The sequence below is a fragment of the Esox lucius genome, chromosome 4, assembly GCF_011004845.1.
Source record: "Esox lucius isolate fEsoLuc1 chromosome 4, fEsoLuc1.pri, whole genome shotgun sequence".
NCBI lineage: Eukaryota > Metazoa > Chordata > Actinopteri > Esociformes > Esocidae > Esox > Esox lucius.
In genome coordinates this window covers 22676073-22698144 of record NC_047572.1, presented here as the reverse complement: position 1 = coordinate 22698144, position 22072 = coordinate 22676073, and the positions used below count along the sequence as shown (strand labels likewise).

Here is a 22072-nt window from a genome sequence, read left to right as displayed (position 1 = left end):
ACCATGTGTGACTTGTCCCCATCTCTGTCTGGAACACTTCTAAATATTACAACAAACAGCCGTAACGAGGTCGCCTGGACACAATCTAAACATTACCACACACAGCCGTAAGGCGATCGTCTGGACCACATCTAAACAATACAACACACAGCCTCAACACGGTCGCCTGGACCACATCTAAACATTACAGCATACAGCCATAACGCGGTCGTCTGGACCGCATCTAAACATTACAACACACAGCCGTAACGCAGTCGTCTGGAACACTTCTAAACATTACAACAAACAGCCATAACGAGGTCGCCTGGACCACATCTAAACATTACCACACACAGCCGTAACGCGATCGTCTGGACCACATCTAAACATTACAACACACAGCCGCAACGCGGTCGCCTGGACCACATCTAAACATTACAACACACAGCCGTGACGAGGTCGCCTGGACCACATCTAAACATTACAACAAACAGCCGTAACGAGGTCGCCTGGACGCAATCTAAACATTACCACACACAGCCGTTACGCGGTCATCTGGACCACATCTAAACATTACAACACACAGCCGCAACGCGGTCGCCTGGACCACATCTAAACATTACAGCACACAGCCGCAACGCGGTCGCCTGGACCACATCTAAACATTACAGCACACAGCCGTAACGCGGTCGTCTGGACCACATATAAACATTACAACACACAGCCGTAATGCTTTCGCCTGGACCACATCTAAACATTACAACACACAGCCGCAACGTAGTCGTCTGGACCACATCTAAACATTACAACACACAGCTGTAACGCAGTCGTCTGGACCACATCTAAACATTAAAACACACAGACGTAACACGGTCGTCTGGACCACATCTAAACATTACAACACACAGCTGTAACGCTGTTGTCTGGACCACATCTAAACATTACAACACACAGCCGTAACGTGGTCGTCTGGACCACATCTAAACATTACAACACACAGACGTAACGCGGTCGTCTGGACCACATCTAAACATTACAACACACAGCTGTAACGCTGTTGTCTGGACCACATCTAGACATTTCAACACAGATTTAGCTGCATACCCATACACAAAACACCCATAGTCTAAAATTGACCTAATCAGCGTCTGATACATACACACCAGAGTACGTCTATCCGCTCCCCAATCATACCCTACCACTGGCTGCATAAGGTTCATAGCCCTTCAACATCTCACAGCAATATATTGCATGTGGGTCCTCCAAGTCAACTTCTCATCAAACCACATCCCTAGGTACTTGAATTTTGAAACCCGCACCAATTCCTGCCCATATAGGCACTATCTCACCCCTTCAACCTTTCTCCTAGAACACAACATAAAACATGACTTGGCCAATGACATTCAGTACCCAAGTCAATGACCACACCTCCACACCTATAACTGCTTCCTGATTTTCTTCATCACCCAGTCCACATTCCTTCCTCTTTTCCACATTGCCCCATCATCTGCATACAAAGCCACCCCCATTACTGGACCCACTGCCCCAAACATGTCATTGATCATCACCACAAACAACACTGGGCTGACCATACTCCCCTGCGGCGTACCATTAGCAACCTCAAACTCCTTGGAAGGACCTCCCCACCTTCACCCGGAACACCCTTCTAAACAAAAAACTCAAAATCCAGTTATACAGCCTACTTAATCAACAGCCCATCTCTCCACATTGTGTCATGTGCCTTCTCCACATCAAAATACGCCACACACATCACTTCCTTCAACGTCAGTGCTTTTGCTATCTCAGTGCTAACCGTGACCAAAGCATCTGCAGTCAACCTACCCCTCCTGAACCCACACTGTGCATCACTCACCAAACCCCTCTTCTTCAGATCAAACTCCAGGCTAGCCACCACCATCTTCTCCATCAGTTTACCCCGGTTGGACGTCAATGCTATGGGCCTATAACTCGCCGCCTTCATAGGGTCCTTACCTGGTTTCAAAAACGGTAACACCACTGCTCTTTTCCACCTGACCCTGACCTCTCCTTTGATGAACATATAAAATATGTTGCTGATTTTCATCTTCGAAACATTGCAAAAATCAGAAACTTTCTATCAAAAACTGATGCAGAAAAATTTATCCATGCTTTATAACTTCTAGACTAGATTACGGCGATGCTCTTCTTTTCGGTTAACCTGACAAATAAATAAACTCAACTAGAATTTTTTTTTTTTTTTAACACATTACCCCTGTACTAGCCTCTTTACACTAGCTGCCTGTTAGGGTTAGGGCTGATATTAAGTTTTTGTTGTTAACCTATAAATCAATACATGGACTTGCTCCTACTTACCTCGCTGAAATGATCCAGCCATACATACCTACACGTAACCTATGATCGCAAGATGCAGGCCTTTTAATTGTACCTAGAATTTCTAAACAAACAGCCGGAGCCAGGGCCTTGTATCATAGAGCTCCACTACTGTGGAATTATTTGCCAATTAAGGTTAGAAATGCAAACTCAGTGCAAACTTTCAAGTGTCTACTAAAGACTCATCTCTACAGCATGGTCTATGATTGAGTGTAGCCTGGCCCAGGGGTATGAAGGTGACCAGAAAGGCTTGAAACTGTCCACCCTTGCTGTCTTGCCAGGTGGGCTTTCATTGCCACTGAGATGCCCTCCCTCCAATGCCATTCGGGGGTGGAGTCACTGGCTTATTGTTGTCTCTCTTGGGCTGTAGTCTGCTGGCAATACTTGGCCCTCATTCGGGGTGGTTGCGGTTGGTGGGTGTTCCTTTGGTTGATGGTTGCCAATGTGGGTGGATTTATTTCCTCCCTGTTGAGCCCTGAACGGGGCCTCCCCCAGCCACAGTGTCACCGGACCCCCCTTTTTCAGCCCCAAGGTCTTACACTGCTATATTATTTTTCTGGGGGAGTAGGGTCCCACTCCATGAACTGCCACCTTAACGTGGTGGAGGGGTTTGAGTACCCGAGAGACCCTAGGAGCTATGTTGTCTGGGGCTATATGCCCCTGGTAGGGTCTCCCAAGGCAAACAGGTCCTAGGCGACGGGTCAGACTAAGAGCAGTTCAAAACCCCCTTAATGATGAGAAAAATGTTGAGGTCCGTGACGTCGCCCGGTATGGCGCAGCCGGGGCCCCACCCTGGAGCCAGGCCCGGGGTTGGGGCTCGTACGCGAGCGCCTGGTGGCCGGGCATTTCCCCATGGGGCCTGGCTGGGCTCAGCCCGAAGGAGTGACGTGGAGCCGCCTTCCCGTGGGCTCACCACCCGCAGGAGGGACCATAAGGGGCCGGTGCGGAGAGGATCGGGCGGCAGTCGAAGGCAGGGGCCTAGACAACCCTATCCCTGGACACGGAAACTAGCTCTAGGGACGTCTCAAGGGTAGCACGTCCCTAGAGCTAGTGGCTGCCCTCTCGGCATTCAAACACAGGTCACCCACGTGCATTAACATCATGCCAAGTTTGAATATTTCGTTAGACACCATTAACAATCATGTTTAACTGAGTAACATTTCTTGTTGAGTTTACCTCAACCACAAGTAGTATCTATGACCTGCATGATTTTTGCCACTGGCCATTTTAAAAGCTTATTAGGCAGTAATATGTAGCTAGACGCCATTACGCATCATACTGGTCACTGGAAGTTCAACATGGCACCTCATGGCTAAGAACTCTCTGAGGATCTGAGAAAAATTATTGTTGCTCTACATAAAGATGGCCTAGGCTATAAGAAGAATGCCAAGACCCTGAAACTGAGCAGCAGCATGGTGGCCATATAGCGGTTTAACAGGACAGGTTCCACTCAGAACAGGCCTCGCCATGGTTGACCAAAGAAGTTGAGTGCATGTGCTCAGCGTCATATCCAGAGGTTGTCTTTGGGAAATAGACGTATGAGTGCCGCCAGCATTGCTGCAGAGGTTGAAGGCGTGGGGGGTCCGCACACTGCATCAAATTGGTCTGCATGGTTGTCGTTCCAGAAGGAAGCCTCTTCTAAAGATGTTGCACAAGAAAGCACGTAAACAGTTTGCTGAAGACAAGCAGACTAAAGACATGGATTACTGGAACCATGTCCTATGGTCTGATGAGACCAAGATAAACGTATTTGGTTCAGATGGTATCAAGGGTGTGTGGCGGCTACCAGGTTAGGAGTACAAAGACAAGTTTGTCTTGCCTACATTCAAGCATGGTGGTGGGAGTGTCATGGTCTGGGGCTGCATGAGTGCTGCCGGCACAGGGGAGCTGCAGTTCATTGAGGGAACCATGAATGCCAACATGTACTGTGACATACTGAAGCAGAGCATGATCCCCTCCCGCAGGGCAGTATTCCAACATGATAACGACCCCAAACACACCTCCAAGACGACTACTGCCTTGCTAAAGAAGCTGAGGGTAAAGGTGATGGACTGGCCAAGCATGTCTCCAGACCTAAACCCTATTGAGCAGCTGTGGGGCATCCTCAAAAGGAGCGCAAGGTCTCTAACATCCAGCAGCTCTGTGATGTTGTCATGGAGGAGTGGAAGAGGACTCCAGTGGCAACCAGTGAAGCTCTGGTAAACTCCATGCCCAAGAGGGTTAAGAGTGCTGGAAAATGATGGTGACCACCGATAATATTGACACTGGCCCAATTTGGACATTTTCACTTAGGGGTGAACTCACATTTGTTGCCAGCGGTTTTGACAATTGATGGCCGTGTGTTGTGTTTTTTTGAGGGGACAGCAAATGTACAATGTTATACAAGCTGTACACTCAATACTTTACATTGTGGCAAAGTGTCATTTCTTCAGTGTTGTCTCATGAAAAGATATATTAAAATATTAACAAAACTGTGAGGGGTGTACTCACTTTTATGAGATACTGTATATTATACACTCACCTAAAGGATTATTAGGAACACCTGTTCAATCTCTCATTAATGCAATTATCTAATCAACCAATCACATGCCAGTTGCTTCAATGCATTTAGGGGTGTGGTCCTGGTCAAGACAATCTCCTGAACTCCAAACTGAATGTCAGAATGGGAAAGAAAGGTGATTTAAGCAATTTTGAGCGTGGCATGGTTGCTGGTGCCAGACGGGCCGGTCTGAGTATTTCACAATCTGCTCAGTTACTGCGATTTTCATGCACAACCATTTCTAAGGTTTACAAAGAATGGCGTGAAAAGGGAAAAACATCCAGTATGCGGCAGTCCTGTGGGCGAAAAAGCCTTGTTGATGCTAGAGGTCAGAGGAGAATGGGCCGACTGATTCAAGCTGATAGAAGAGCAACTTTGACTGAAATAACCACTCGTTACAACCGAGGTATGCAGCAAAGCATTTGTGAAGCCACAACACGCACAACCTTGAGGCGGATGGGCTACAACAGCAGAAGACCCCACCGGGTACCACTCATCTCCACTACAAATAGAAATAAGAGGCTACAATTTGCACGAGCTCACCAAAATTGGACAGTTGAAGACTGGAAGAATGTTGCCTGGTCTGATGAGTCTCGATTTCTGTTGAGACATTCAGATGGTAGAGTCAGAATTTGGCGTAAACAGAATGAGAACATGTATCCATCATGCCTTGTTACCACTGTGCAGGCTGGTGGTGGTGGTGTAATGGTGTGGGGGATGTTTTCTTGGCACACTTTAGGCCCCTTAGTGTCAATTGGGCATTGTTTAAATGCCACGGCCTACCTGAGCATTGTTTCTGACCATGTCCATCCCTTTATGACCACCATGTACCCATCCTCTGATGGCTACTTCCAGCAGGATAATGCACCATGTCACAAAGCTTGAATCAATTCAAATTGGTTTCTTGAACATGACAATGAGTTCACTGTACTAAAATGGCCCCCACAATCACCAGATCTCAACCCAATAGAGCATATTTGGGATGTGGTGGAACGGGAGCTTCGTGCCCTGGATGTGCATCCCACAAATCTCCATCAACTGAAAGATGCTATCCTGTCAATATGGGCCAACATTTCTAAAGAATGCTTTCAGCACCTTGTTGAATCAATGCCACGTAGAATTAAGGCAGTTCTGAAGGTGAAAGGGGGTCAAACACAGTATTAGTATGATGTTCCTAATAATCCTTTAGGTGAGTGTATTTTTTTCTATTGGTTTTAAAAATGAAGAAGTGCGCAGCTCAATGTGTGTTCATCAACTTCCCCTAACACCCCTAATATGACACAATCTCTTGAGTGTTTTGCTCTAAATTCCTAGTCACACTATGTGGGGAATTCTGTTTATAATTTTGAGTTTAGGACTTCTGGTGAATCTATAGTTGCTAAGACAGTGGCTGGCTAATTTGAAGACATCATGCTTTTGGTGTTTGGATTTATGACATTATCAGCACTGGCTAATGGTAAGAGGCAACTGCTCTTTTTCTATGCTGTCACTTGTTTGTCTAAGCAGGTCACGCACATTCTAACAGCAATTCAAATACACACAAATGGTTTATAACTAAATAATTACAATAGCATGAATAACTTCTGGGGTTCCAGTGAGAAATCAATGTCACTCAAATATGAAACTAAGTAACATACCATAGACATTTCAAATTTAGAAAGACAGTATTTAGTGTGAAATCTGGTGAAAATGTTTTATGGACAGTTTTGTCAATTATATATTCACAAAATACATTTGAATGAGTTTTGAAGAAGTAGTTACAGCAAGTATCATTTTCACAAATGTGTTTTTCACTCTATACTTAGGATTGGAGAACCATTGCGATGTTACAGAGGTTGGAGTTCACTGTTATGGAGCTCTGGGTGGAACTGTCTATCTCCGTCTGGTCACTGATAACATCGAATATACTGAAATCTATTTAAAAAAAGATCCCTCTGGTAAATCTATAGAACTTTTCAAAAGAAAAAACAATGTAAACGTCATGAATGGATCTATCAATGCTAGATCAGAATTCTTTATCAACAATGGGACATTGAAGATAACAAATATACAAAGGAGTGATGCTGGTGAATATTCCTCAGAAACATTTAATTAATTTGGAACATCCCTCACCTGCCTAAGATTTCAACTGTCCATTGAAGGTAAATATCCAACTGTAAAAACATTTTAATTAGCTAAATAATCTAAAATGTTGCCAAAGATGGTTTGATGCTCTAATGTATTTATGTGTTATATTTGTGGATTTATTCCTGTACATTTTCTAGTGTAAGACTTTGCTACTATACTCATAATGTGCTGACATTGCTTATTTTAAGTCCTCTTCATTCTTGTCACACTGAAGTAGACAAAGATGTGGTCACATGGTCTCTAGTAGCTGTAGTCCTGGTCCTTGTTGTGATAGTGTCAGTTTTCTGGATCCACTGGAGGAGGACACGACCCCAGACAACAGGTCAGATGGGTGAAAATCCAACACCTCTAACAAACCTACAGTGGGGCAAAAAAGTATTTAGTCAGCCACCAATTGTTCAAGTTCTCCCACTTAAAAAGATGAGAGAGGCCTGTAATTTTCATCATAGGTACACTTCAACTGTGAGAGACAAAATAAATCCTGATTTTTTTAAATGAATTTATTGGTAAATAAGTATTTGGTCACCTACAAACAAGCAAGATTTCTGGCTCTCACAGACCTGTAACTTCTTTAAGAGGCTCCTCTGTCCTCCACTCGTTACCTGTTTTAATGGCACCTGTTTGAACTTGTGATCAGTATAAAAGACACCTGTCCACAACCTCAAACAGTCACACTTCAAACTCCACTATGGCTGAGATCAAAGAGCTGTCAAAGGACACCAGAAACAAAATTGTAGACCTGCACCAGGCTGGGAAGACTGAATCTACAATAGGTAAGCAGCTTGGTGTGAAGAAATCAACTGTGGGAGCCATTATAAGAAAGTGGAAGACATACAAGACCACAGATAATCTCCCTCTACCTGGGGCTCCACGCAAGATCTCACCCCATGGGGTCAAAATGATCACAAGAACGGTGAGCAAAAATCCCAGAACCACACGGGGGGACCTAGTGAATGACCTGAATAGAGCTGGGACCAAAGTAACAAAGGTAACCATCAATAACACACTACGCCGCCAGGGACTCAAATCCTGCAGTGCCAGACGTGTCCCCCTGCTTAAGTCAGTACATGTCCAGGCCCGTCTGAGGTTTGCTAGAGAGCATTTGGATGATCCAAAAGAGGATTGGGAGAATGTCATATTGTCAGATGAAACCAAAATATAACTTTTTGCTAAAAACTCAAATCGTCCTGTTTGGAGGTGAAAGAATGCTGAGTTGCATCCAAAGAACACCATACCTACTGTGAAGCATGAGGGTGGAAACATCATGCTTTGGGCTGTTTTTCTGCAAAGGGACCAGGATGACTGATCTGTGGAAAGGAAAGAATGAATGGGGCCATGTATCGTGAGATTTTGAGTGAAAACCTCCTTCCATCAGCAAGGGCATTGAAGATGAAGTGTGGCTGGGTCTTTCAGCATGACGATGATCCCAAATACACCACCCGGGCAACGAAGGAGTGGCTGAAATTTTGTGTTGCCCAGCGACAGCCCCAAAACATCACTGCTCTATAGGAGATCTTCATGGAGGAATGGGCCAAAATACCAGCAACAGTGTGTGAAAATCTTGTGAAGACTTACAGAAAACGTTTGACCTCTGTCATTGCCAACAAGGGGTATATAACAAAGTATTCAGAAGAACTTTTGTTATTGACCAAATTCTTATTTTCCACCATAATTTACCAATAAATTCATTAAAAATCCTATAATGTGATTTTCTGGATTTTGTTTTCTCATTTTGTCTTTCATAGTTGAAGTGTAACTATGATCAAATTACAGGCCTCTCTCATCTATTTAAATGAGACAACTTGCACAATTGGTGGCTGACTAAATACTTTTTTGCCCCACTGTAAGTGGATCCATAGGACACGGATGTCCACAATGTTCAGTCATCTCAGTTAACTAATGCTTCAGTGTTGTTTTGTTGGGTTTTCTACTTTCCTTAGTGTAGACCTGTATTGTATATCTTACCTGGGCTATTTTGGAGCTACAGATTAACCAACTGAATGTGGAAGTGGTGAGATGAATGTAACTCATTTCTAACTCTTTTCTTCATTGCTAAACCTTAGTTTACCAGATTTTCTACATCTCTGCTATCATCAGCTATGATAGTCTGGTGTCATGTATTTTCAAGTCTGTAGTCATTTATTTTACTATACCAAAGTCTGCCCGAAGATATTCTATCTTACATGCATACCTTTGTATTGTTACTATTTCTGTCTCCCCAATTTTAGCAACGTATCCTAAACTAAAGTCCCCAGTCTTTAGAATGAAACATAATTTGATGTTTAATTCTATCCTTTTCACGCTTAGTGGTCACTACAGTGGACAGTTATTCAAAAGCCGTTTACTTGTATATGCATGGGTTTTGATGGTGTAATTCCACATCCCCCACCACAGTGGATGCCACCTTGTGGCAAACTTTTGTAAGTGCAACATTAATTTGTGAAAATCAAGATGGCCGAAGGATGGCCGGAAATGCAGAGCAGTTCAGGAATATCTTGCCATTCCTTCTATAATAGGAGGCCCTTGCAGGCAAATACAATGTGGTAACATCAAGTAAAGACTAAGGAGTAATATAATTGTTAAAATTCTGAAGTATTAATTTTATTTTGGGAGGAAATTAGGATTTATCATCTGTCCACTAAATTGGACATCATGCATTGCTGCCTATATTTCAACTAAAATTCCCTATTACTGCGACTTCGTTGTACTTCATCTTCAGTAACTGTTTTGGATGTAAATCAATTGATTTATGATATTAGAATGTAAAACTTGCTGTTTATGTAGTGACAATACAATATTTTGTGCAGATTAGTTCCATCATGTGAGTAACAGCGTCTTTTAATTTTTGTAGAGCTCAATATATTCTGCATTTTAAGGCAACTGTAGCTCGTACATTAAAAAATGCAGGTTCCATCCAGACACACAAAAGAGACCAAAAGACCCAGTGCCACCCCACCTTCTTTGAAGTGCAAAGCAGTGTCCAAGGCACCCCCTGAGATCAGGTTTGGCCTTGGAAAACCCTGGCCCCACATTATTAAAGCAAAATGCATGATCCTGCACGCACATGAAAAACGAAGTACATCTGGATACAGTGTCTTGCGGCTTTGTGCCCTGGGTGCTTTGCTAAATGTTCATAGAAGATAGACTTGATGAACCGATTAACAAGTTAGTAAAACTGAAGAGACTATAGTGCTGAATTACATCTGAAAGAAAGCATTGGCAGAGCCATGGACAATATTTTACAGTTTTTGTAGAAAATATTAAATGGACAAATATATAGTTCAACAGGGGAGGTAGGGAGGGGCTAAGGGGTCAAGAGGGAGGAGCATGAGGAAGGGTGGAGACAGGAGCGAGGAGTAGAAGAGAAGAGTGGAGAGGCTGAGGAGTCAGGAGCGAGGTTCAACAGTTTTGCATTGCATTGAACAGTATTAGAATATTTAACATATGTGAACATTAGTTTAACAGCATTAAAAATATAGTTTTCTCATTATATATAATTTTATTAATTGGTTTGTTAATATTTCTACAGTTGAAATCTACTAGTGATCTTCTTTACTTGTTGACCTACTGTAACACAGGTAACCCACACTCAACTGGCCAGTCAACCATCATGCCTACTGTATGTAGGCAACTAACATACCTGAAACGTTAACGACAACAAATGATCTGTGTAGAAACCCATATTTTCCCCATTGTCACGTCTCTCCACAGATGCTAATGGAAGCCAAGAACTGGAATATGCTGACATCACTGTTGTGAAGAAGAGGAAAGTGAGGAAGGTTCAGGAGGAGGTGGAGTATGGACAGGTTGTAGTGTTGGAGGGTTCCAGATCAAACACAATGAGAGACAGACCTACTGGGCAGGAAAATACTATTTATGCTGGAATAAAGCCTGGCCAGTGAATGGGAGGTTCTTCAGTACAGACTGGAGTTGCTACATTTGTCAGTTTTTCTCTACATATTCCATCTTTCTTGTATTCAACATTTCTTTAATGTTGTGAATATTTCTTCACATTCACAGTTTATGTTTATGTTCATTGTTTACCAAAATAAAGAACCAAACAACCAGACTGTCTACATCTGTAATTGTGTTTCTGTTGATTTACTGATGTTTTCCCTTTTAATCTCCCTGAACATACATCACGTTATACAATATGTTATAACACTGTATTAATAGGTAGTAACTGTAGAAGTGATCCAGAACCAAGTGGACCCAATAAAACACAACACTAACTATCATACTCAATGGTAGAATGGTGCCTTCTCTGGTTCCTATAGAATCTTTCAAAAAATCACATCTTATTCTGCATCGAAGAAACAAACTTGGGTGAACACACCTTTGCAATCCAGAACATTACATAGTCCCACTAGACTAAATGTAATTCATCAAGCCATCAGCTGCAACCTGTCAAAGAAAACAATGGGTCTTGAGTCCAAAGTTCCATCAAGGTCTTTGTAATTTTTACATGTGCATGGGACAATGGAAATAAGGCCACATACATATGACCGCACTCTGAGTAATCAAAGAATTTTGGTACGACAGGGTTTTTTGTACTTTTTCACTGGCCACTCCCCCTCCCACTACACATATTAACTCCTTCACTGGCCAGTCCCCCACTCTCTATACACATATTAACTCCTTCACTGGCCACTCCCCCTCCCACTACTCATATTAACTCCTTCACTGGCCACTCCCCCTCCCACTACTCATATTACTTACTTAGACATTGAATTACAAACTGCTCACAATGTGCTGAATAGCAACAACCATTTTTTTCTAGTTCCCATTTTCACACTCTATAACGGATGTTTATACTTATTAAGAGTAGTGAGCCAATGTCAGTCATGGCCAGCAGTGTGTAAAGGCTGTTCAGGGTCATGACAGAACAGCTGTCCTTTTCACATCTTCACACGCAAAACAATCATCACTTGTTTATTACATTTCTTGTCTAATATGACATGAGCCATGTAGCCAGCATAGCTGCTGATAGGAAGAGGAAGTGAAACCCTGATTAGGCTCTTCCTCTTTCCTCACTATCAGAATCTGTCAATACAGCTCAAAATTAATTGTCACAGGCGCAGAAATATTTGTCTTTCTTACCACTTCTGCATTGGTTTCGTTCATACCCTTAAACATTGACCTGTATATTCAGAACTGAAAGAAAACAAGAGTTTGTTTGAAGATTTGGCTGAAGGACTGAGAATGAAGGCTGTTTTTGGACTTTTTGTGATCTTAGTAGGAGTTTCCTATGGTAAGAATATACCCAGAGATCATCGTATTTGGAAAAATGTTAAGAAATGTATTTAACGTAATGAAGCATGTACCAAGATCATCGCTTGATCAAATATTATTCTGTAGGCCTAGATATTTTACTATGGGCTACTCAGAAACACCTGTTAAATGAAAACCTCTTAAACAACTAATGATAGATTGAGAGACAATATTCAGAACAAGGAAAATACAAGCATTGTCTCTATAGTTACGTACTAATATAATGTTTTCTATAACTTTGATGCAATTGGTTTTGTAAATATTAAGATTTATTCAGTAGCATCTTCCGTAAATGTATACATCACTAGAAAGAGGATTATACAATGGTAAATACAATAAAAATAATAACAATTAGAAATATTATACATGGTCTATTTTCCATCTTGTTTTTCAGGCATGCCGACCTCCTGTGATGAAACACAGAACAGAACCCTGTGTTACGGAGCTCTAGGAGGAAGTTTCTACTTCCAGATACCCACTAATGCAATGGAATATGATACATTTATAATAATAAAAAACCCTTATGGAAACCCTGTAGAAGTAGTCAAAATGAGAAACAACACAGTAGTAGTCAGAGAATACATCAAGCACAGATCAACGTTCTTTGAAGGCAATGGGACATTTTTAATAGCTACTACAGAGAGGAATGATTCAGACCTGTATACATTGGAAACATTTAAAAATGGAAATAGACAATACTTTGGACAACTACACCTCTTCATTGAAGGTAAGACATTACTGAAAGACACCAAGAACAGTATGTGTTACAAAAAATCTAAAGCAGGATATTCTCTAGACAAACCTGGTGTAATTACTTATAAAACAAGTATTTGAACAATGGTTAAATCACAAGCCATACAGCTACATTATTCCTCATAACTACACTAAACTGAGCTGCACTGGGCTGTACAGCCCTGGCCTGATTATGCATCTACCACCTAAGAAAAGACCATTTCTAAACCATTATTAAACTGCATTTTAACATACAGTGAGAGAAACAATTATTTGATCCCCTGCTGATTTTGTACATTTGCCCACTGAAAAACAAATGATCAGGCTATTAAAATTAATAATTTTAATGGTAGGTTTATTTAAACAGTGAGAGACAGAATAACAACAAAAATATCCATGTCAAAAATGTTACAAATTGATTTGCAATTTAATTAGTGAAATAAGTATTTGATCCCCTCTCAATCCAAAAAATAACTGGCTGCCAAGTGCCTTTTATACAGGTAACGAGTTGAGATTAGGAGCGCACTCTAAAAATGCTAATCAATGTATACATTTTTTGTTTAAATACGTGTTTTTTACTGTTATTCTGTCTCTCAACGTTCAAATAAACCTACCATTAAAATTATAGACTGATAATTTCTTTGTCAGTGGGAAAATTTACAAAATCAGAAGGGGATCAAATCATTTGTTCCCTCAATGTACAATAGCATTCTGTAATGGCTGTAAGGATCCTCTGTTAGCACAGCTCATTTAATTCCTCCACAGCCCCAGTGTCCACTCCTGATCTGACCACTAAGTGTCTGACCGATGGAGAGATGAGGGTGTCCTGCTCCTCTAAGGGGGATTTTGTCCAGTTTAACTGGACTCTGATTGGAGACCCACTGCTAGACACTGAGAGGACTGTTGGTAATGAGACAAACACCATAACTCTGAAGAAAGGCTGGTCTGGAATCCTCACCTGTTATGTCAGGAACCACGTCAGCAACGCTAATCACAGCATAAAGATATCACATTGTCCAGGTAAGATGTGGTTACATTTACTGAATTAAACAGACACAAGAAATAATATGATTGTTTAATCATAATAATGAGATACATATGTTATTTCTCTTTGTTTGAACCCCCACAGGACTTAGATTGGCTAACTGCACCTTAATAAATGGGACGAGGATATTGGAGTGGGTAAATGACACTGTCAGTACTCTGTGTCTTGACCCTACAACAGTGAGCCCCACTACTGTGACAGCATCCCCCACCAGTAGAAATGTCACTGGTAAGGGCCCTGGGTTTGACTCCTTAAACACCACCCGACCCAGCAGTCACACCCAGTGTCTGAATAACAGCACTCATACACCAAACCCTGAGAACATGTGGAATGTTAGTAAGTGATGCTGTTTCTGATGTCTGTTGTCATTAGCATTATTAAGTTGACGTGGCCAGTGATTCAGTAGCAGTTTGGCTGTTTTTACACTACATGTTCTGTCTCTGTTTCCCAGTAATAGCGGGTTCTCTGGCAGGCCTGATGCTTGTCCTGGTAATTGTATTTACATTTTACTGTGTCCAGAAGAAAAAGAAACCTTTAAAGACGCCAGGTTAGACAACATTTGGCTGCAGATTTTTAAGTCTCTCTAGAATTTGCTACCTCAGTCATGCCAGTAAATGACGTAGATATCATCTCTATCTGTCTCCTCCTCTGTCACCCTCACACTCTTTTTCTCTCTCTCAATTTTTCTGCCTCTTTTTCGGTCTCTGTCTTTCTCTCTATCCCTCTCTCCCCAGATCTCGCTCTCTCTACAGTCACTGGTCACAGCCAGGATGTGGAATATGCTGATATCAGGATACTGAAGAGAGAGATGGAACCGAAGGAGAGGAAGACACGGGGGGAAGTGGAGTACGGACAGGTGAAAGGTTCGAGAGAACCCAAACCACCAATGGAGGTGGAGTATGGACAGATTACAATTTTAGAGGGTCCCAGGAGGAAAGCAGACAAACCTGAGGAGAACTGTGTGTACGCCAGTGTGCAGAAAGGCCAGTAACCAAAGGACTGTCTAGATACAATATTAGAGAATGGGAGGGGATTTGAGTTTAAATTATAATTTACATTGCAAAAATCTCTCCTTTCTATTGGTGTGTGAAGTTGTTCACTAAGTGCATCTCCAGAGGTGGATTGTCATGCCAGTGAGACATATTGACCTGCCAGTGAGACACATTGACCTGCCACTGTGTTCTCAAATAAATACCTTGAGCTACAAAACAATAAATACATCAGCTAAACACTGAGTCTCTGAAACACAATAGGCTTCATGGTTTTCCTTTAAGACAAACTTCTCAAGGCTTTTTAATTATATTTTTAGAGATGTTACAGGTGTCTTTTAGAATTAGTTTCTAAGCACCATAGCAGGAAATTCTAACTTAACAGGAATTGTTATTATACAATAATATTTAAAAAAAAACTTTAAATTTTTTAAAAATCTTTTTGTTTAGTAGGAAATGATGCAGTATATGAAAACTCAATGTACCCCATGCCTTCACCAATCCAATGATTTTGCGGACTGTGCTTTGACCAATGTGTTTATTTGCAGCATGTCAAGTGCTCAACCAAAGAATCCATAATGTCAAAGTGAAAGATAAAATATTTTTTTCTGATTGGATTACAGATACAAGCAGAAAACAATTGATTGCTTAAATACTCATCCCCTTTAGTCAATATTTTCTACCGGCACTTTGGCAGCAAATACTTTGGACGGTTCTCTATCTGTTATGCTGTACATGTGGACACAGCCATTTTTTTTCACCATCAACGAAGTACGTACTTGTAGTACGTAGTATGTACAATGCAATTTGCGATTCAGCCATAGCGTAGTGGTTGGCTATTCAAATGTCTTTTTTTTCTAAAGGAACGAGCCAGCCATGGAGTGATTGGAGCCATTATTTGCATTACCATGTACCTATTAGCTAGCCATTTACAGTAAACTCTTTGTAATTTAACGCAATGAATGTAGTGCAGAGACCCTTTTAAACTAGTTGTTGGTTTGGATGTTAGCTAATGTAAGGAACTAGTCGCAAAATGTGTGGAGTTTGGACTAATTGGTTTTACAATGCAGAAGTAAACATACACCACATCTCTACACATGTGTCATGTGCAACAACACATGCTGTTTAAATAGCGTAGTGGTTAACACAGTCTGCCACATAGGAAACTGTAGATCGAATCCAGCCAGGCGTATTATCAACATTTATCCCTTCTAATCGCGGGCCGGCAGAACTTGCCTGGTTCCTTTTCTTGTTCTTGTTCATATGAATAATGGCGCTTGAAGCTAAAAGGGCTCATTACAAATTCATTTATGTGGATAAAGTCAGCTTCGACCTCTGTAAAGTGAGTAGACTCGGGGGGAACATCATTGGGCAGAGGGCCACTGTTATGGTGCCAGGTCAGAGGGGCGCCAGTATCACCATGTGTCCTGCCAACTCGAATGATGGTGTCCTTTGCCACATAACAACTATCAAACTTAGTCCAACTATCGAATGAACTAAATGTGAAGTTCAGAGTATTTCCACTCTTTGTTTAGTTTTTGGGATATTTCTACGCCAAAGTTTCCTTTGGTTGCTTTTTATATTATTCAGCATTTCTGTGTTTGAAAAGTATGAAAAAAAGAGTGACATGAAGATATCTGATGATATTTGTTACTGAATATTTTAGAATAGAATATTTTATTGGTTCTTTGGTGAAGAAAGAATGCAGTACTACTGTAAATCTGTACCATAATGAATGCCCACATTTGTCTGGGTGTTTGCTGTAGGTCTTTACAGTTAAAAAGTATTTTAACAGAGAAAACTGAAGAGATTGTGAAAAGGGAACAGTAACCTTTGTGGTTGGCCATGAAAATTGCGCATGCACTTCTTGAAGAACCATCTGTCCCAACCTGGTTAACCAACTTCAGAGGAACTTGTCTGTTTGCCCACAGAGGCCATATTTAAAGTATATGCTTTATCACATGTAACATTCTTTATAAGATTACTCAAGTTTGGTAAAAAAATTGTTGGCTCATAAAGTGACTAACTGTGTTTGTGGACTTCTGAATTGCTTGCATACCTGCAGTTGAAAGGCTCCCAATATACAGTCTGATCATCATCTATAGTGGTTATTAAAGGTGTACAGCCTCCTTAGACTTTTCAATGTTTTACTGAGTTTCAACACATTGGCCCTCATTTATCATTCTTACGTAGAAACGGGCGTATATGTTGGTGTAAGATTTTGCTTACACTCCTCTCACCGCCTGATTTATGAAGCTGTGCTTACCTTTAGAATCCAGGTGTACGCAATACCTGCCCTTGATAAATGCCGCGGCTGAAAACGATCGTCATTAGAATAGCACGCCCCTATATATTCAAGTCTCCGCTTCCCCCACGCCCTCATTTTACGCCATGGACACACGGAAGACGGCAAAAAAAGGAACTTTTCTGACGTGGAGATTGAGACGATCACCAGGGAGGTAGAAATAAACAGAAGTGTTTCATTTGGCAGTTTAAAAAGCGGAATAAAAGATGATGTGATGTGGAGTACCATACATTCACATTAATAATTGCATGACAATTTGTAATATTCGTCTTATTATTTTGATATTTATTATTAATGACGTTTATTGTTATACGAAGAAGAAGAATGTCGTAATTATTATTTATATTATTATTATTTAAAAGAAGAAGAACGTAATTTTTGTTATTTTGTCAGTCTGAATTATATTTTGGTCATTAAAAGCCTTTTATTACTGAACCCAGTCCGTGCGCAACTGCCGGGCCTAACCCTGAAACGTCATGTAAAGTGCACAGGCTCGCATCTGAAAGAATACATATAAATCAAATGCTTTGGTAAAGTCACAAAAAAAATGTAACATTGAAGTCCATGTTGCACAAAAATAAACACTGAAGTTTGTAATTATTATGTTGTTTGTTTTATAGTGGGTCATAATATATCATATCTTTTAGTTTGTCAGTGCGTTAGGATTTTCTTTTCTGCGCATTTCCGCACTAACTCAAAACGTGCGTACACCACCTCCTGAGCTGGCGTAGGATTTGAGAGTGCCGTACGCCAACATCCATATTGATAAATCTCAAAGTCACCGTGGTTTAGGGTGTACGCCAGGTGTACGCTGGAAATTTGGTGTATGCACTTTTGATAAATGAGGGCCATTGTCACTCACCAACACAAAAACTTTAATAATGTTAAAGTGAAAAATAATCTCCAAACCATTCTAAATAATTAAAAAATAAAAAAGTGAAAATAATTGATTGGATAAGTTTTCAAACAGTCACATAAGTAATTGAATAGAGTCCACATGTGTGCAATTAAGATGTTTCACATGATTACTGTCATGGTGCGGTGAGCAACAGCGCCACCGTACCATATATTCTCAAGTTCCGATATCACACGAACACATCCCGGACTGTCACAGGTCTCCCCTCTGCTCCCCACATTGTGGATCATTGTTGCTGTTATTGTCTGTTCATTTATCAGTGAATGGTGCTTCTTTGTACTGTCTGAAAATTACCTGTTAAGACGCATTGTCGCGCACTTTTATTTCATTCAGTCGTTTGTAGAGTTTTCCGTTCGTGTTCGGTTTGTTTTGTATGGTTATTAAACCCACGAATGCGATACATGCCTGTGCCTGGTTCCTTGCCAACACGACACCACACGACATCATTACAGAATGATCCACCAAAACCTGAACCAGCAGGCAGTCCCTCCAGGACCGAGGCCTCCCCAATACATTTTTAGGGGGGGGCTATGGGGGTGCCCGAGGAAGGTTGTGACAGCACCCCCTCTGCGTCCGGAGGCCTTCCCAGTGGTTGGGCGGAGTGAGGACTGGTCGGGCTTCAAGGACCCGCCGTGCTGGTTCTCGCCGCCTGAAAAAGAGTCCCGGCCAGCTTGGCGTGGACACCCCCTCTACGTCCGGAGGCCTTCCTGGTCTTTGGGCGGAGCGAGGACTGGTGGGGCTTCAAGGACCCGCCGTACTGGTTCTTGCCGCCAGACCGTACCGGTTCTGGCCAACGACCGGCGCCCTCTCCTGCCCCGGCCGCACCGGCGCCCTCTCCTGTCCCGGCCAACCCGGCACCCTCTGCCGACCCTCCGTCAGCTCTCCCGGCCCCTGACCCTGCCGGCTGCCGACCCTCCGTCGGCTCTCCTGGCCCCTGACCTCCTGCCCCTGACCTCCTGTCCCTCTGGTTAGTCTCGGCTGTTCCGCCCCCTCGGCAGGTGTGTGCCGATGGGGGTTCTGCGCTGCCCCGCCCCCCCTCCCTTGGGCTGGGTTTCGTCTTGGCACGTCCGCTGGCCAGGCCTTTGGGGGGGGGGGGTACTGTCATGGTGCGGAGAGCAGCAGCGCCACCGTGCCATATATTCCCATATCACACGAACTCATCCCGGACTGTCACATGTCTCCAATCTTTCACACCAGGTCCCAATTTGTATCGTTTGTATGTGTTTAAATGTTTCCCCTCTGCTCCCCACATTGTGGATCATTGTTGCTGTTATTGTCTGTTCGTTTATCGGTGAGTGTTGCTTGTTTGTACTGTCTGACCCAAATTCGTGTTCGGTTTGTTTTGTATGGTTATTAAACCCACGAATGCAATATATGCCTGCGCCTGGTTCCTTGCCAACACGACACCACGCGACATCGTTACAATTACAGATTAAATTCCCCTGTCTCTGGGAGATCTCAGAGTAGGCTAGTACAATATCTAACAAAAACTACATTGTGAAAAAACATTCAAAACAAATCTGGAATGAGGTTATTCAAAAGCACCAATCGGGGTGGGACATAGATGAGAAGTGCACTTGTCAAGAAGGCCACCAAGAGACCTATGGCAACTAGGAAGGAGTTTCTGAAGCAAGTTACCTATTTCGTCGTTGATTTTCATAGTTTTCTGTCACGTGGTTGCTCTGACAGCCTGGCGGGCAAAACTTTGTTGAAACACTAGGAATTCTATGGGGCCACATGCACATGCTGGTCAACTTTTCTACTTTTACAGCCCATGAGTGTTTAGATCACCTCACAAAACATAAAAAACAAAGGTATGCAAACAAACTGCAAGTCTTAGGCACTTATGACCTATATAGCCCCTGCTGCGTTATTTACATGTTTAAAAACAACGACATCCCTGTCGGAGTAGTAATTTGGGGATGTGTACATATACCTTGTGGAGAATCCATCCCCTTACACTGCTACCAAAATGAAAGTGTACAGCAGTTCAGACAGCTATCTGTACAATCCATCAGGGTGGGTCAATAATGCAATTGTTTTGGAGGTGAAATTTTAAAAGTGAGGTTTGTGCTAATTAACCTAAATTAAGGTTCTGTTGGTTGGTTCTATGTGACAAATGTACCGGTAATAATATAAATGTTTTCCTAATGTCAGGTAAACCATTCCTACTTTTTAAATGACCCATTGTTGACAGCCTTGGTTGCGGTGGAGAAGGTTGTATTGGTGTGACTTTTTCCTGTATTAAATTGATTTAACTTAGCTAACGCTTTGACAAAAAAGGTTTAGCTATCTTGACTAACGTTAGCTATGCCATTGAAGTTGGCTGCATCAGTGCAGTGGTGCAGATGAAAACAGATGATGCCATTCATTACAATGATTACATGTAGATATGATTGAAAATACAATATATACAGGTGCTAGTCATATAATTAGAATTACATCAAAAAGTTGATTTATTTCGGTAGTTCCATTCAAAAAGTGAAACTTGAATAATGTATACATTCACTCCACACAGACTGATATATTTCTAGTGTTTATTTCTTTTAATTCTGATGATTATAACTGACAACTAATGAAAACCCCAAATTCAGTATCTCAGAATTTGAATATTGTGAAAAGGTTCAATATTGAAGACACCTGGTGCCACACTCTAATCAGCTAATTAACCCAAAACACCTGCAAAGGCCTTTAAATGGTCTCTCTATGTAACCTACAGAACTAGACTATCATGGGGAAGACTGCTGACTTGACAGCTGTCCAAAAGACGACCATTGACACCTTGCACAAGGAGGGCAAGACACAAAAGGTCATTGCTAAAGAGGCTGGCTGTTCACAGAGCTGTGTCCAAGCACATTAATAGAGAGGCGAAGGGAAGGAAAAAATGTGGTAGAAAAAAGTGTACAAGCAATAGGGATAACCGCACCCTGGAGAGTTATGTTCTCTGATGAAAGTACATTTTGCATTTCCTTTGGAGATCAAGGTCTCAGAGTCTGGAGGAAGAGAGGAGAGGCACAGAATCCACGTTGCTTGAAGTCCAGTTTAAAGTTTCCACAGTCAATGATGGTTTGGGGTGCCATGTCATCTGCTGGTGTTGGTCCACTGTGTTTTCTGAGGTTCAAGGTCAACGCAGCCGTCTACCAGGAAGTTTTAGAGCACTTCATGCTTCCTGCTGCTGACCAACTTTATGGAGATGCAGATTTCATTTTCCGACAGGACTTGGCACCTGCACACAGTGCCAAAGCTACCAGTACCTGGTTTAAGGACCATGGTATCCCTGTTCTTAATTGGTCAGCAAACTCGCCTGACCTTAACCATATAGAAAATCTATACTTTTCATGTTCATACTTTTCAGTTGGCCAACATTTCTAAAAATATTTTTTTTGTATTGGTCTTAAATAATATTCAAATTTTCTGAGATACTGAATTTGGGATTTTCATTAGTTGTCAGTTATAATCATCACAATTAAAATAAATATTAATAGAAACATTTGAAATATATCAGTCTGTGTGTAATGAATGAATGTAATATACAAGTTATACTTTTTGAATGGAATTACTGAAATAAATAAACTTTCTGATGATATTCTAATTTCAGGACCGGCACCTGTATGCGGTTAGCACATCCAATGGAACTGCAACTATACTGGACTCACTAAATGTTCAGTAGCTTGTATTCGGCTATCTAGTTAGCTAAACACTCCTTAAAATAATTCTTTGAGAAAGATAATTTCGTTTGTAAGTTTATTCTAAAGTGTGAAACTGCAACAGACACAAAGAACATGCTTCAATCACAGTT

The 22072-nt window shown here is 41.7% G+C and overlaps 1 protein-coding gene and 1 long non-coding RNA gene across 2 annotated transcripts in view; both read left to right on the top strand.

The window, feature by feature from the left end:
* LOC105025841 overlaps window positions 1–15313 on the top strand; it is a 200583-nt gene extending 185270 nt beyond the window's left edge. The window contains exons 4-6 of the mRNA XM_034291721.1: window positions 14271–14291; window positions 14515–14610; window positions 14798–15313. Of these exons, the coding sequence (XP_034147612.1) occupies window positions 14271–14291; window positions 14515–14610; window positions 14798–15054 (374 nt within the window). The 3' untranslated portion in view covers window positions 15055–15313. The remainder of the gene's footprint in view (window positions 1–14270; window positions 14292–14514; window positions 14611–14797) is intronic.
* On the top strand, window positions 6172–11071 carry LOC117594394. Its single transcript, XR_004575686.1, has 3 exons — window positions 6172–6344; window positions 6694–7029; window positions 10727–11071. It is a non-coding gene; the product is annotated as an uncharacterized LOC117594394 (long non-coding RNA).
* Window positions 15314–22072: the final 6759 nt, after the last annotated feature.